The 17,955-nt window shown below is 32.8% G+C and overlaps 1 protein-coding gene across 1 annotated transcript; it reads left to right on the top strand.

Annotated features, from left to right (window-relative positions):
• The first annotated feature begins 1,676 nt into the window (after positions 1-1,676).
• Positions 1,677-17,135, top strand: slc16a5a (solute carrier family 16 member 5a). The gene is made up of 5 exons (XM_073827720.1): positions 1,677-1,954; positions 4,543-4,987; positions 8,251-8,394; positions 9,766-10,587; positions 14,131-17,135. Exons 2-5 carry the CDS (start codon positions 4,681-4,683, stop codon positions 14,394-14,396), a joined length of 1,539 nt encoding a protein of 512 aa, XP_073683821.1. The 5' UTR covers positions 1,677-1,954; positions 4,543-4,680; the 3' UTR covers positions 14,397-17,135.
• Positions 17,136-17,955: the final 820 nt, after the last annotated feature.

Below are 17,955 nucleotides of genomic sequence, written 5' to 3'. Positions count from 1 at the left end.
TGAATATATTTAAAAAAAAAAAAAAAAATATATATATATATATATATATATATATATATATATATATATATATATTAGTAATATGCATTGCTAAGAACTTAATTTGGACAACTTTAAAGGCAATTTTCTCAATATTTAGATTTTTTTTGCACCTTCAGATTCCAGATTTTAAATAGTTGCCAAATATTGTCCTATCCCAACAAACCAGAAGATTTATAAATCTCAATTTTGAAAAACTGACCCTTATGATGGGTTTTGTGGTCTAGGGTCACAAATATTTTAGAGCCTATTGAACTATTAACTATTGAAATGTTTGGTTATTTGCCTTGCCGGGAAACCATCATTTTACAATTCCCTGATATTTCATTAGCATGGGAACCCTTTAAATTGAACTGATGTGGAACTAAACTTATGGGTGAGACTTCTATAGAGAGTTGTCACGCGTGGAAGTTGCTAAATCGTATAGAGAAGGGACTTGGTAAGAAGGAAAGGGTGCAACATTTTGACAAACTAAGATAAACAGGTGGTAATGATACGCATGAGCTGTATTAATTATAATATTGAACTTAATATTTCACCTACCTGACTGGAAATTATAAGTACAAACATGAATGCTGTCAAGATTCTTGACCTGGAAATCCTGGTTCAGTTTGGCCAACCACAAACGCCTTTTGTTCCTCAGACAGTTTTTTTTTGCACTCTTCTCCTTGATTTGTTATAACTTTTGGCAGTCTATACAGTACTCCGAATGTTTTTCCCAGTCTGACCAGTTGGTACAGCCCAAAACATGACAATAATTGATCATTTTCAGCAGCAATAAATAGCTAAATATATGAGTTTCGTTCGATTCAGTGGCATTGTTTACATTTAGTGCCGCCAATATTGATGTGGCATTGTGAAAACACCATAACCGTAAAATAAAAGTGCAGTAAATGTTAAACTGTTTGCATTACAACCCGGTGTGTTAATTAACATAATACATTAAAATAACATGGTAAAACACACCAATTTGCAGTATCAAGCAGCAAAAGGAACTGTTTTGTACAGCTAATATAAAATTTACAAATGGCCACGCCCATTTAACGGAAAAGAAAAGGTCGATACTTAACCCATAAATGTCAGTTTGACCAACCAGTATGACTGACTTCCATGGAACACAACAGAAAAGGAAAAGTTGGGCAGAATTGCACTCTCCGTCCCCATTCTCTTTCTGCCTCTCCCCCCACCCTCACTACAATGAACGGTGACTGGGACATTCTGTCCAGCGGTTCCTTAGAAGAAATTTAGTTATACAGGTTTGGTCAGATTTCTATTTTGTGGGTGAAATGTCCTGCTTTGAAGCTACTAATACATTTAAGTGACTGACACTGAAAAGATCACCGTGTGTTTTTCACTTGTAAATGGTTAGTATTGTAAATACAATGGAGTGTGTTTGGGGTAAGAATAAGGTGTTTGTTTGGATTTGCAATCTGCGTCACGGGATCTCTAGTACTTAACTCTAATATGGCATTGTTTGGAGTAAGCTTAGTTTAAACCTTAATACGTGATGTATTTATGGATTTAAAACGCACTTTAATGAAGTCTATGGGTTATGTGTTTAAGGCTTAAATACGCCAGTATAACAGAAACCCGCCCTTCAGCGCAGCACTAGGCGGATGACACTGTGGGGTAAAAGGCAAGAGAGGAAATGCCATCGCCCCACTACTCAAATTTCTCTACGTGTAGATTGCGGTGAAAGGAGACCTTACTACTTCCTCAGAGCTCTCCATTTGGGATATGTGGTTTTGATACGATATGTGACAGAACATGTTGTTGCATTAGCTTTTGCTCAATCAATTGGATCCTGAAGCTGCTCCCACCCGGAGTGTCTCCTCCTACCGCTTTGACAGTCTCCGCAGCCTCCGCAGCACAGAGACACGGAGCTGGCGTGGATGCCTGAAAATGTGCTGAAAAGGTGCGTTTGTTGTTTATTACATGATGTTTTATCAAGGCTTTAGATTGTGCCGCGTTTGAGTCAGGCTACGTCTTCGACTTGAAGAATAGGGTGAAATGTTGACACTACAGGCTTGTGAGACCCCGGTGATGTGGCTTATTTCAGGTGCTTTGAATAAAAACACTGGTTGTTTGAACAGTTTAACTAAGGGCTTCAAACGTGTCTTAAGTGCTTTAAATGTTTTCGTTGCACTTGTTGAAATAAAGTAACACGTGCGCGTCGTTTTTCCATAGTTTTTTTGTTGTTTATTTAAAGTCGCTTCTTCCTGGACAGAACAGCAGAAATGTCATGATGTCATCATGTTCAGAACACCCTGAAACAGCTGTAGAAGCTTAAGAAATAAACAACCATACAAAACGAACAGAAGAAGCATGTAAACAAACATTCTAGCGGTGGAGATTTTGATTCGTTTAGTTAGTTTTATTAGGTTACATCATCACGCCAGTAGGTGGCAACACATATGTCTTTTTATCTGTGCTGAGTGAGTCATTGAATCCTAAAAGCCTTGTCAATGACCCTGAGATATCATGTGCTGTTGTTTCTTGTTTCAAAGTGAGATTCCACCACCGAAAAAATAAAATAAAAAAGGTAATTGCAACTTTTTACCTCAGAAATCTTTTTTCTTGCAGTTGTGTTTACATCTCGAAACTGTGTGATACAAACTCACAATTGTGAGTTGTAAAGTCAGAATTGTGAGATATTAACTCAGTTCTGAGAAATTAAGTCAGAATTGTGATATAAGTTATAAAGTCAGAATTTCGAGACATAACTCGCAAATCTGACTTTTCTCAGAACTGTGTGAAATAAACTCGCAATTGCATGTTATAAAGCCAGAATTGCGAGATATGAACTTGCAAATCAGACTTTTTTTCGTAGAATTGCATAATATAAACTCGCAATTGTAAATTATAAAGTCAGAACTGCGAGACGTAAACTTGCAAATCAGATTTTTCTTAGAATTGCATGACATAACATCAGAATTGCATTTTATAAAGCCAGAATTGTGAGATATAAACTTGCAAATCAGACTTTTTTCTTAGAATTGCATGATATAAACTCGCAATTGTGAGTTATTAAGTCAGAATTGTGAGATATAAACTACAAATATTACTTTTTTCTTAGAACTGCATGATATAAACTCGGAATTGCATGTTATAATGTCAAAATTGTAAGATATAAACTCGCAAATCAGATATTTTTCCTAGAACTGCATGATATAAACTCGCAACTGCATGTTATAAAGCCAGAACTGCGAGACATAAACTTGCAAATCTGACTTTTTTCTTAGAATTGTTTGATATAAACTCACAATTGAGAATTATAAAGCCAGAATTCCAAGACATAAACTCGCAAATCTGACTTTTTTCTTGGAATTGCGTAATATACGAGTTATAAAGCCAGAGTTGCGAGTCAAACTAGCAATTGTGAAAAATAAAGTCACAATTTTGAGAAATAAAGTCAGAATTGTGAGATATAAACTCAAAATTCTGACTTTTTTCTTGGAATTGCGTGATATAAACTTGCAATTGCATGTTATAAAGCCAGAATTGCGAGATATGAACTTGCAAATCAGACTTTTTTTCTGTAGAATTGCGTGATAAAAACTCGCAATTACATGTTATATAGTCATAAATGTGAGAGATCTCCTCACTGAGATTACTTAAAAATTGTCGTGCCCAGAAAATATCATCGGACATGTATAAGTTTCTTGTGTTGTAATTTTTATTTTATTTATTTACTTATTTTGTTTTGCCTTACATGTAAGATGGATCCCCTTACGGTTTGATGTTGACTGTTATTGTACTTGGTAGGATACTATGCTGTTACCTCTACGAGATTTTGTATCTAAGTTTAATAAAAAAAAAAATAAATAAATAAAAAATAAATGTGAGAGATAAACTCGCAAATCTGATTTTTCTTAGAACTGCTGGATGTAAACTTGCAATTGAGAATTATAAAGCCAGAATTGCGAAACATAAACTCGCAAATCTGACTTTTGGGAGTTATTAAGTCAGAAATGTGAGTTATAAACTCACAATTTTGAGAACATATTAGTCTATTTCCCCCCCTCAAAATTGGAATAACTTGCAATATCTCATTCTGAGATAAAAAAGTAGGAATTGTGAGATAAAAAGTCACAATAACCTTTTTTATTTATTGGCAGAAACTGGCAAGTTTCCATATTTCAGAGACAGGATATGCACTTAAAAGATTCTTAGACACTTTTTAAAAACAGAATCCTTTACGAAAGAAAACCATTATCTGTTCCTATATCCAAATGCGTTGTAGGTTAGATAAATATTAACTTGGTTAGTATTCAGTATTAAAGCTAAGACCAAAAAAAAAAAAAAAAAAGGTGAAAAATCTCTAAGGTGCATGTGAGCAAATACCTCTCAGGTCTACCTGAACTCAAAAGGTAAACAAAGAGGAGTTCGACAAGTTCATACAATTACTTCATTTTGCGGATCCACCCAACATTTTGCATTGTGTTTTCTTTATTTTTGGCTAAATGTTCAATAAGATCAGTTTTATCCTCTTTTTTTGTATAGGGGTATATTGCAAGCACATTTTATTTGGATGATATAGAATGTGTTTCCCTGCTCTTCTGCCGCTGAGAGCCCAAAGCTCCCCGGATCAAGTGAAAAAACCCAGGTGGTAGTGACTCGGTTACCATCGGAACGGAAAATATGGCACCTCAGCAACCTTCCAGCATGGAGGAGCAGTCAGGGCAGCTATGTGAGCCTGAATCTGAGGAGGGAGAAAAACAAGGACCAGGACCCCCTTCTGATCAAGCTCATCCAGATACCTACGATGCTCCAGATGGAGGCTGGGGATGGGTGGTCCTGGTGGCTACCATCCTTGTCTTAGCTCTGACGCTGGCCTTCCCCGCCTGCATTGGCATCTTCTACGTAGAACTTCAGGAAGAATTTCAAGCCAGTAACAGTGAGACGTCTTGGGTGCCGTCGATAATGACGTCAGTTCTGCACGCCGGAGGTGAGGATGTTAAAACAGGTTACCCAAACATACCGCTTATCTTCCATTGGTGGGACAAACAAGAAATCCCACCTCCAGGGTTTCCCAAACAAGGGTTTGTGAGCTAGTCATTTATTAAATGCCATATTAAAATAAACAAATGAAGCTATGCTGCTTCTCAGTAACTCTTTCTGTTCTGTGAGTTTAATGCTCATTCATGCGTGATAAGTTTATGTTATTTACATGAACATTTGCATAATTTCCGCTGTTTTGTAAAAAGAACGTCACAGCATTTCACCAATAGTTTGCCAGAATAAAAATGGGATGTGTTAATATGTTAAAAGCTTGAGGGTTTGAACAATTGAAAGTGAATAATTCAAGACATGAATATTTGTATTATAACTTGTATTATAAGTTGTGCAGCATTATATTTCTAAATGATTTTAAAATAAAAACAATCAAAATAAAACACTAAAAACTGATTAGATATTTTATATACACTACCAGTCAAAAGTTTTTGAACAGTAAAATGTTTTTTAAATAAGTCTCTTCTGCTCACCAAGCCTGCATTTAGTTAATCCAAAGTAAGGTAAAAACTGTAAAATTTTGAAATATATTTACTATTTAAACTAAGTGTTATCTATTTATATATATTTTAAAATGTAATTTATTCTCATGATTTCAAAGCTGAATTTTTAGCATCATTAACTCCAGTCACATGATCCTTCAGAAATGATTGGCTGCTCAAAAACATTTATTAATATTCTTGTGTTGAAAACAGCTGAGTAGAATCTTTGATGAATAGAAAGTTCGGAAGAACAGCATTTATCTGAAATAGAAATCTTTTGTAACATTATAAATGTCTTCATCATCACTTTTGATCAATTTAAAGCATCCTTGCTACAAAAACTATTCATTTCTATAATTTCTTTCTGACTCCAAGCTTTTGAATGGTATAGTGTATAATATTACAAAAGCGTTTTTTCTGATAAATGCTGATCTTTAGATCTTTCTATTTATCATAGAATCCTGAAATAAATGTTCTCAACTATTTTAAATACTGATGATAATAATAATAGTTGTTTCTTAAACAGCAAATCAGCATATTAGAATGATTTTTGAAGGGTCATGCAACACTGAAGACTGGAGTAATGATGCTAAAAATAAGCTTTGAAATCACAGGAAGAAATTGCATTTTAAAATATATTCAAATAGAAAGCAGTTATTTTAAATAGTAAAAATATTTACTATTATATACTTTGGATCAAATAAACGCAGGCTTGGTGAGCAGAAGATACTTTTTAAAAAAACATTACAAATCTACTGTTCAAAAACTTTTGACTGGTAGTGTATTTACTCATATGTAAGTAAACATACATAGGTAAACATCAGAAAACCGTGAGCATGCAAATATGTTATTAAATTATTTAAATATTTACTTGAAAATTAACTTAAAGAAAAAGGCACTTTAAGTATTTCTAAGAAGTTCAGTTACCAAAGCAAAATTGGAAAATCCTGTGCCAATGTTGCTGAGTCAAGCTGGTCAAAAATACTGAGCAGTATTTCATAGCACCACTGAGTCACAGTGTTTACACTTTTGGGGAAATCAACCGATGAATGGCTTATTTATACTGTACTTGTGTCTGCATATTAAACTGGGTCAGCCTTAATTTACATTTAACTTGCAAAAATACTTCCAATCCAGAGACTTGTGTTACTTTTGCAGCAGTTATAGTAAATAACACTAATTTACAGTGCCGTTCAAAAGTTTGCGATCAGTGAGATTTTTAAAGAAGTCTTTTCTGATCATCAAGGCTGTTTATTTGGTTAAAAACACAGAAATATTATTGCAATTTAAAATAGTAGTTTTCTACTTTAATATGCTTTAAAATATAATTTAATCCTGTGATGCAAAGCTGAATTTAAGCATCATTACTCCAGTCTTCATTGTCACACGAGTCTGCTGATTTATTATCAATGTTGGAAACAGTTTTGCTGCTTAATATTTTTTTTGGAACCTGTGACTTTTTAGCATTCTTTGATGAATAAAACTTTCAAAAGAACAGCATTCATTTAAAATAGAAATCTTTTGAAACAATACACACCAATGTTCAAAGTTTGGGGTCAGTACATTTTTATTTCTTAATTTCTTTGAAAGAAATTAACACTTTTATTCAGCAAGGATGTGTTAAATTGATAAAAAGTGATAGCAAAGACTTATATTGTTAGTAAAGATTTCTATTTTAAATAAATTCTGTTCTTTTTAACTTTTTATTCATCAAATAAAAGTATTAATTTCTTTCAAAGAAAACTGGAAAGAAAAAATGTACTGACCCCAAACTTTGAACGGTGGTGTATATTGTTTCAAAGGATTTCTATTTTAAATAAATGCTGTTCTTTTGAAAGTTTTATTCATCAAAGAATGCTAAAAAGTCACAAGTTCCATAAAAATATTAAGCAGCACAACTGTTTCCAACATTAATAATCAATCAGCATATTAGAATGATTTTTGAAGAATCATGTGACACTGAAGACTGGAATAATGGCTGTTGAAAATTAAGCTTTGCATCACATTAATAAATTCTATTTTAAAGTATAATAAAACAGAAAACTGTTATTTTGAATTGAACTGAATATTTTATAATATTAAATTCATTTCTGTAATTTATAAATGGAACTGATTAAATAAATGGAACTTTGATGAGCATAAGAGACTTCTTTAAAAAACATTAAAAATCCTACTGATCCTGCTTTTTTATTTTTTTTTAAACATACAGTAAATCAAAGTAGCTTTATGCACAATTTTGTTTACTCAAACAGGTAAATGCACTGAATAAATAAGTGTGCAATTCATTCCCACTGTGAGAAGGAAGTTGTGGTCATTATTGGGCATCCGATTTAGGTTGATAACATCTATATTGCACAAAGCCAGCAGAGATGGTAGTTAAACATCAGCGTTTGACTTACATGTTTTTTACTGATAGTCACAGTAGCAGTCATAGTAATGACAAAAAAAGAGGAACACCTTGGCCCTCCTGCATTTATTACGCACACGTTATTGCACCCTTTAAACCGCCATACATCAATTACTTGTGAGAGTTATGTGTTGACATTTTGCTTAATGTATTTGAACAAGGCATTCATTGCACTAGGGTGTTGTCTTTAGTAGCTGGTTGTTGAAAATAAGCTGTTGAAATATGCCATGTCATGCTGTCAATTTAGAGTAATCCATCTCAAATGAAAGTTTCTCTCTCTTTTTTTACCGTACATGTTTTTTCTTGCAGGTCCTCTTTGTAGTGTGCTGGTGGAACACTTTGGTTGTCGGGCGACAGTGATGTTTGGGGGAGTGCTGAGTGGTTTTGGGATGGCAGTCAGCTCTTTCTCACATTCCATCGTTGACTTATATATCACCACGGGGATCATCACAGGTCAGTAAGTCACCAGAGGAAGTGATTATGATATCCTGATGATCTGTAGATAAAAGAGCAACAGCAGTGATTACATAAACGTCTTTGTGATTATGTAAAGAGTTAGTACTAAGCACTTTACCAGCTGACCTGACATGAATGAGAATATGAACACAAATATGAAGTGGAGTTCTTGAACAATATCACACAAGAATGCTGTTGTGCTTTTTATCAGCATGGCTGGTATTTAACATTTAGTACAGTACAGTACACAAGTTTTGTAAAAAAAAAAAAAAAAAAAGGTAATATGACCACCCACAAAAAAGTTTCAGATGTTAAAAATGTATGTACTGTAGCAACAAGAAGAATTATATAAACAGTAAAAAAGTATATATATATATATATATATATATATATATATATATTTATTATTATTATTAATATTGTTAAAAATAATAATAATGATAACGTCAATTTATAGAAATTATTTAAAAAATAAATAAATGTATTATATAGCTCCAATAGTCAGCATACAAGTAAATAATACATGAGTATTTATTATATCATTAATTGATTATATATATAAATATAATAATTATCCGTTAAAATAATTTAATATTTAATAATTAATGTGTAATATAATATTTGTATTATTTACATTACAGATTGAAATAATTGATGATTAATTATTAAATGATATACTACTAATATTAATATTAATGAAGTTACATTTCTAAATAAATACATGTGCACAATAAAATCAGTTATTTATTACTAATTCTTTATTTGCTTATATATATATATATATAATTACTATTGTTAATGTTTAAATTATTTAAGCAATAAATAAATGAATTATATAGCTCTGATAATGAACATTCAAGTTGATACATGAACATTTATTATATTATTAATTGATTATTAAATATAAATATAATATTATAATAATAATTAGTAGTTTAAACAATTCAATGTTTAATAATGTCTTTTAAATAATATAATAAATGTATTACCAATTTGATGTATTTATTAATTGATGATTAATTATTAAATTATATACTACTAACAATAAATGAATTATTATTTTTAATATTATTATTTGATTAATTGATTATTAATGATTTAAACTCTATTGAAAGCTTTAATATTTACAGTTACAGCTAATTATTAATTGACATAAAACTAATATAATAAATAAATAATAATAAATGCTTTTGATATTAATTGACTGATTGATTATGAGTTCTATTTCAAACATATAACAACAACTACAACAATAAGAATAGGTTTTTTTTTTTATTATGGATACAGTTACAGCTTAGATGTATTTGTAGTTGTTTGTAATCCATCAATCAGTTCTATACAATTCATAACTCTCTGTTTGCTTCACAGGTCTGGGTTTCTGTTTCAGCTTCCAGCCTGCGGTCACTATTCTTGGCCATTACTTTGTGCGCCGTCGCCCTTTCGCCAATGCGATATCCTCCACCGGTACCGCTCTGGGTCTGTCTACATTGCCCTTTTTAGGTGACTATCTGCAGAGTACACTGGGCTGGAGAGGGAGCTTTTTGGTCCTCGGCGCTGTGCTGCTCAACTGCTGTGTTTGCGGAGCCGTCATGAGACCAGTCAGGCCTCGCGAGCCCAAAAAGACAAAGCTGATAAGCAACGGTCCTAAACCCATAGGCAAAAAGGGTTGTGTGCTGAGGATCTTTCAGAATTTACCATCAGCCCTCAGAAAACACATGGGCTTTGACCTCTTCTGTAGTAATTTGCGTTTTCGGGTGTTTTCACTGGGCATCACTTGGATGATGCTGGGGTTCGTGGTGCCGCTTATTTACCTCGTCCCATACGCAACAGCTCACAAAATGGATCCAAGCCGAGCAGCCCTGCTGCTTTCCATCTTGGGCTTTGTCAATGTCTTTGTGCGGCCTCCTGTTGGATTGCTCTTCAGCATGTCCTGGTTTAAAGGTCGACACATCTACGTTTTCTCAGTCGCACTTCTGATAAATGGACTCAGTAATAGCATCTGCTGTATTTCTGCCAGTTTCCCAGTGCTGTTAATGTATGTGGTGATGTACGGGCTGTCCATGAGCGTGGTAGGCTCATTAATGTTCACCGTTCTGATGGACACGGTGGAGATGAGTCGATTCCCGTCAGCGCTTGGTCTGTTGTCTATCATGGAAAGCGTTACGCTGCTAATAGGACCTCCTCTTGCAGGTAATATAAAAACCTTGTGGTTTGAATTGTTATGTCACTGCCTAAATGTGCATGTCTCACAGAGCACAGCCCAAAATGATTTATAGTTTTAAATGTGGTCGTGCTGGTATTTCAACATTTGTACCTGCCTTAGACTTGAGACAACAAGTATAGTTTCTATAGACAGCAGGGGTGTTTCTAGCTTTTTATTGTTACTGGGCCAAGCATTCTCATTATCTAATACTCTTTTTTGTGACACTGTTATACAGTCAAACCAAAATGTATTCAGACACCTTCAACATTAATTACTATAGTTTAGAGAATGGTAATAAAATAAGAAAGAACTCAGGGTTAAACTGTGTCAGATAACTTTGATAGAAAGGTATGTAATGGATTACAATCAACCAAAAGACAGCTGTTAGTTTGACAATATTCACACAACTATCAATACTTTGTTGATAAATTACCAAGCAATGCTTAATTTTGTTCAGTCTTTGGTTTAAAAAGTTTGCATTAGCAATTAAAGAAAAAAACACTAAAGCAAAGCATGGTCAGATCAAAGTGTCTGAATAATTTTTGGTCCCAAATTTGTATTAGTTTCACTGGTAGCCCACTGTATGAAGATTTTTTAGGTATAATATATCACAGTTTACTTTATTTTGCTATTCTCACTTACATAAATAAACTATAGTGTCCTGCACCCACTAGTGATTAAAAAATGATATCTGGTGTCTGAATAACTTTTGGCTTGACTGTAGATATAAAAGGCCATTGCCTGCAGTAGAGAGTCATTCTCAACCTGTACAGGCAATAAAGAGCTGCTTCATTCTTGGGAAACGTTTGCAATTTGTATGGATTGTAGGTACTGTTAAAGGTTGTATCAGCGATTTCTAGCCTGAAACATAAAGTGTCAAATTCAGCTGAGCTTTGTTCACGATCCGCTCGCTGCCTGCCCCATAAATTGTCTGTGAAAAAATCGCGTCTCTCTGGTCAGCCTAGGGTCCGAGATATGCCAAAAAAACAATCGGCACTATAAACAAACAGTGTTCCAACCAATCAGCGTCATGGGTTTGGTGTTGTGGACTTTCGCTCCGCCTCCCTCACATCCCTGCACCAGTAGGAAAGTCCACAACACCAAACCCCTGACGCTGATTGGTTGGAACACTGTTTGATTATCTGTGAAATAGTTGATAGCGCCGATTGTTTTTTTGGCATATCTCGGACCCTAGGCTGACCAGAGAGACGCGGTTTTTTCACAGGCAATTTATGGGGCAGGCAGCGAGCGGATCGTGAAGAAAGGTCAGCTGAAATTGACACTTTATGTTTTAGGCTAGAAATCGCTGATACAACCTTTAATATCTGACTCATTAAGCACACCTCCCAAACAGTAGATTTTGTAAAGGTGACTCACATGAAATACTTTTGGATAAACGACATGTTCTCATGATATAGTGAATTTAAAACTAATTTAAACAACGTTTGCATGCAGATTTACAACCTAATATTTATTAAAAAACATAGATCTTATGCTCATCAAGCTGCATTTACTTGATCAAAAATACAGAAAAAAATAGTATTATTGTGAAATATTATTGTATATTAAAATAATGGTCTTTTATTTTAATATATTTTAGAATATAATTTATTCTTGTGATGCAAAGCTGAATTTTCAGCATCATTACTCCAGTCTTCAGTGTCACATGATCCTTCAGAAATCATTCTAATATGCTGATTTATTAGTTTTTATTATTAATTAATTGATTTTTTTTTTTATTGTTTTGGAACCTGTGATTCTTTTTTCAAGATGTTTTGTTGAATAAAACGTTAAAACGAACAGCATTTATTTAAAATAGAAATATTTTTTAACAATAAAAGTCATTGCTATCACTTTTTATCAATTTAACACATTCTTGGTGAATAAAAATATTAATCTCTCTGAAACAAAGAAAGAATAAAAATGTACTGAACACAAACTTTTAAATAGTAGTTTATATTGTTACAAAAGATTTCTATTTTAAAAAAGTGCTTTTATTTTTTAACTTTTTTATTTATTAAAAAAATTCTGAAAAAATATCACAGGTTCCAACAAAATACTAAGCAGCAAAATAGTTTTTTAATATTGATATTAAATCAGCATATTAGAATGATTTCTGAAGGATACTGAAGACTAGAGTAATGATGCTGAAAATTCAGCTTTGCATCACATAAATAAATTACATTTGAAAATATATTCACATAGAAAACAGTTTTTTACATTAAAATAATATTTTACAATATTACTGTATTTTTCAGAATTTTTGATTCAATAAATGCAGCCTTGATGAGCACTAGAAACTTCTTTAAAAAACATAAAAAATCTTACTGATCCCAAACTTATTAAGATATTAGTATATAAGTCTAAAAAAAACAGTAAAAACAGTAATATTGTGAAATATTATTACAATCCAAAATATTTTTTTATTTTTGAACATTTTTGACCCTTATCTACAATAGGTTGAGCATCTGCCTTTTATTTTCATTTATTTGTAATATTTAAAGTAAAGCAAGCAAACATGTCATTAAAATGGTAAACATTTAGTGAACAAATAGTGACCAGTTACGGGACCAACAAAATACAGTTTCCATAGAAATCATATCAATTGTTGATGTAAATTAAATCAAAACAAAACAAAGCACCTAAAACTGCAACTGGTCTTATCCCTGGTTGACATCTGGCTCAGATCAGCAGGAAATGAAGGTTCTTTCCTGTCACGTCTCAACTGTCCTGTCACAGTAATGTCCCAAAAAATAATTCGAAGACATTCCCAAACATTCTTGTTACATAAAGAAATAATCACTATGACAAGTCTTATGTAGCAATAGCCAAAAAAATAATTGTATGGGTCAAAATTACAGATCTTTCTTTTATGCCAAAAATCATTAGGATATTAAGTAAAGATCATGTTCTGTGATGATATTTAGTACATTTCTTTCCGTAAATAAATCAAAACTTAATTTTTGATTGGTAATATGCATTGCTAAGAACTTCATTTGAACAAATTTAAAGGCATTTTCTCAGTATTTAGATTTTTTTTGAACCCTCAGATAGTTGTCCTAACAAACCATATGTCACTGAAAAGCTTATTTATTTAGCTTTCAGATGATGTATAAATCTCAGTTTTAAAAAAGTGACCCTTATGACTGGTTTTGTGGTCCAGAGTCAAATATTTTTGTATATTTAATATATTGTGTAGCAGTCAGTGAGGTGGATTTGTGCATGTGTTTTAGTAAAAAGTATGGAATGTCTGGTCCATTGCAACACTAATCTGGATTTACGTGTTCTCAATCTGGTCAAACTGACCGTTCTCTTTCTCACACTGAAAAAAAATTTAAAGCGGTGCCTTGCACCTCAAGGTGTTTCTAAGTACACATGTTTTTGGCTTAGCATTCAACTGTTTCCTAGAACTCCCATACACAGTCATGCATGCCTCGGATTTTGATGGTTATGTTCAAATTAATGATGACACAGCAGATTAAAATGCTGAATAAAATGCTAATTGTAATATCTCTGCACCTGTGTTACAGGAATCCTTGTGGACCGTACGGACCAGTACACGTATGTGTTTGTGGCCTGCAGCATCACAGTGGCCTTATCAGCTCTCTTCCTCATAGTTTCCTTTTACTGTCTGGACTCGCGTGATGCAGCCCAGAAGAACGGTTCACCAGCGCCTGGGTCTCCAGCTAAGCCTGCAGTCAGTTTGCCCATGGACTGCCAGTATAGCAGTGTGCCTACAGAAGGGGACAAAACCAATAACCCATTACCAGAGGCAGAAAAACACACAGATGTATGATCTGGATCAGAGTTATTTATGGCTTTGTATTCGTGATCTGTATTTTGTTATCTCAGCATCAGTCCTTTTATTATATGTGACCCTGGACCACAAAACCAGTCATAAGTGTCAATTTTTCGAAATTGAGATTTATACTTCATCTGAAGGCCAAATAAATAAGCTTTCCACTGATGTATGGTTTGTTAGTATAGGACAATATTTGTTTGAGATACAACTATTTGAAAATCTAGAATCTGAGGGTGCAAAAAAATCTAAATACTGAGAAAATCGCCTTTAAAGTTTTCCAAATGAAGTTCTTAGCAATGCATATTACTAATCAAAAAATATGTTTTGATATATTCAGGGTAGGAAATCTACAAAATATCTTCATGGAATATGGTCTTTACTTAATATCGTAATGATTTTTGGCATAAAAGAAAAATCGATAATTTCGACCCATACTTTGTATTTTTGGATATTGCTACAAATATACCCATGCTACTTAAGACTGGTTTTGTGGTCCAGGGTCACATCTGACACTGGCTTTTGTAAACATCCTGGTCTCGCATCACTGGTTTGCCTTATACAGTATGTCAGCGACATCCGTTAATGCAGTCCTTCAAATTCAAGTAAATGTTATAAATGCTTCTTCATTACTGATCGAAATGACCGAATGTTGAAGTTGTTTACCCAGGAAATTAAGCTATTTCAAGTCAGGAAATGTTGAACATTATGACTGATTTGTTTCATCTCATGCTTGTTACATTCAGTTTCCTGTTTTTTTGCCCGTTACACTACTGTTCGACAGTTTGAGAGTGGTAAGATTTTTGAAAGAAGTCTTTTATGCTCACCAAGCTTTTCTATGTTTAAAAATATAGTAAAACAGTAATATTGTGAAATATTATTACAAGTTTAAATAACTTTTTTCTATTTTCATACACTACCAGTCAAAATTTTTTGAACAGTAAGATTTTTAATGTTTTTTAAAGGTCTCTTTTGCTCACCAAGCCTGCATTTTTTTATCCAAAATACTGCAAAAGCAGTAATATTGTGAAATATTTTTTTTTTTTTAAATAACTGCTTTTTGTTTGAATATATTTTAAAATGTAATTTATTCTTGTGATCAAAGCTAAAATTTCAGCATCATTACTCCAGTCTTCAGTGTCACATGATCCTTCAGAAATCATTCTAATATGTTGATTTGCTGTTCAAGAAACAATTTTTATTATTCAAAACAGTTGAATATTTTTTTCAGGATTCTTTGATGAATTGAAAGATTCAAAGATCAGCATTTATCTGAAATAAAAAGCTTTTGCAACATTATACACTGTACCATTCATTAATTTCTATAATTTCTTTGGGAAATAAATTATAGAAATGAATACTTTAATTTAGCAAAAGTGATGATAAAGACATTTATAATGTTACAACAGATTTCTATTTCAGATAAATGCTGTTCTCCTGCACTTTCTATTGATCAAAGAAACCTGTAAAAAATCTACTCAGCTGTTTTCAACATAATAAAAATAAAAAATGTTTTTGAGCAGCAAATCAGAATATTAGAATGGTTTCCGAAGGATCATGTGACTGGAGTAATGATGCTAAAAATTCAACTTTGAAATCACAGGAATAAATTACACTTGAAAAGACATTACAATAGAAAACAAGTATTTTAAATAGTAAAAACATTTCATTTTTTTCTGTTTTTGCTGTATTTTGGATAAATTAAATTCAGGTTTGATGAGCAGAAGAGACTTCTTTAAAAAAAAAACATTAAAAACCTTACTGTTCAAAAACTTTTGACTGGTATTATGTAAATTATTCCTGTGATGGTAAAGCTGAATTTTTAGCAGTGTCACATGATCCTTCAAAAATCATCTGGTGCTCAAGAAACATTTCTTATTATTATAATTTTTTATTATTATAAAAAATATTTTGCTTAATATTTTAATACATTTTTGTAATTTAGGTTCAAAAGAACAGCAATAATTTGAAAGACACTTTGAATCTTTTGTAATTTTGACACTTCATCAACACTTTTTAATGCATCCTTGCTAAAAGTATTAATTTCCTTAAAAATCTTACTGAACTCAAACATTTGAACAGTAGTGTATATCACACTGTGTTGTTTTATACACTAAATGTTAACGGTCAGGTCTTTCAGGACATGGTCTTATGACACAAATTGTCATAAGACCATGCACTGAAAGACCTGACCGTTAACATTCAGTCCTCTACACGTTCAGTTCTCAAAGGGAAAGGTACTGTATAATAAATCAGTACAACTTTTTTGCTATTATTGCAAATAGGTTTTCTCACAGTCATTCTTTAACCAAAATACAACTCAGACTTCATGTTTTTTAGTTTTCAGCGAATTCTTAAGTATGAGAATACTTAAATATGTGCCTTTTGTTTGTTTGAGTTTCATGAATTAGTACTGAATAAGAAATTGTTTGAACTGAGGGTGCAAAGGGCCTGTTTTTATTGCGTGTTATGAATTATTTTTTACTGCTGAACAGAACAAGTGTCACATTTCACGTTGTGCCGATTTACATCATATGGAAACTCCTCATGTAAACTGTCGTTGGTCGTCGTAGCTGCTCTGTTGTTTTGTTACTTTGCCAAAGCACATGACCAGCTTCTATAAGTGGAAAGGGCAATGAGCCTCCTGAGAGGATCATTTATATCACAATGTATAATACAAAGTATTTACTACAATAGAAAAATTTATTTCTGTACTCAGTTTAATAATAAAGATGTAAGCAGATAAATACTCAGTTTTATTATTATGGTTTGGCTTATCTTGGCTATCTGGACAAACCTTCATTTTCTGGTTAATGTTTGCAGAAATGTCAATTTTTGGGTTATTCTATAAATTTGTAAAAAAAAAAAAAGTATTTTAACTGTTAATAAATTGCATTTATATATATATATATATATATATATATATACATACAGTCAAGCCCAAAATTATTCATACCCCTGGTAAATTCTAACTTAAAGTTACTTTTATTTAACCAGCAAATTTTTTTTTGGATTAGAAATGACACAGACGTCTCCCAGAAGAAAATAAGATGATGTACAAGAGGCATCATTGTGGAAAAAATTATAACTCATCTTTTATTTACATTTAAACAAAAAGTGGCATGTCTAAAATTATTCATACCCTTCTCAGTAATCAATAGAAAAGCCTTTATTGGCCAATACAGCAATCAAACGCTTCCTATAATTGCTGACCAGCTTTTTGCATGTCTCCACTGGTATTTTTGCCCATTCATCTTTAGCGATGAGCTCCAACTCTTTCAGGTTGGAGGGTCTCCTTGCCATCACCCTGATCTTTAGCTCCCTCCACAGATTCTCAATTGGATTTAAGTCAGGACTCTGGCTGGGCCACTGCAAAACGTTAATGTTTTTGTCTGCTAACCATTTCTTCACCACTTTTGCTGTGTGTTTTGGGTCGTTGTCGTGCTGAAATGTCCACTAGTGCCCAAGGCCAAGTTTCCCTGCAGACTGCCTGATGTTGTTGTTGAGAATTTTGATGTACTGCTCCTTTTTCATGGTGCCATTTACTGTGATTAGG

The sequence above is a fragment of the Garra rufa genome, chromosome 22, assembly GCF_049309525.1.
Source record: "Garra rufa chromosome 22, GarRuf1.0, whole genome shotgun sequence".
NCBI lineage: Eukaryota > Metazoa > Chordata > Actinopteri > Cypriniformes > Cyprinidae > Garra > Garra rufa.
The sequence above is the reverse complement of the archived record's forward strand: the minus strand, read 5'-3'. Positions and strand labels throughout refer to the sequence as shown.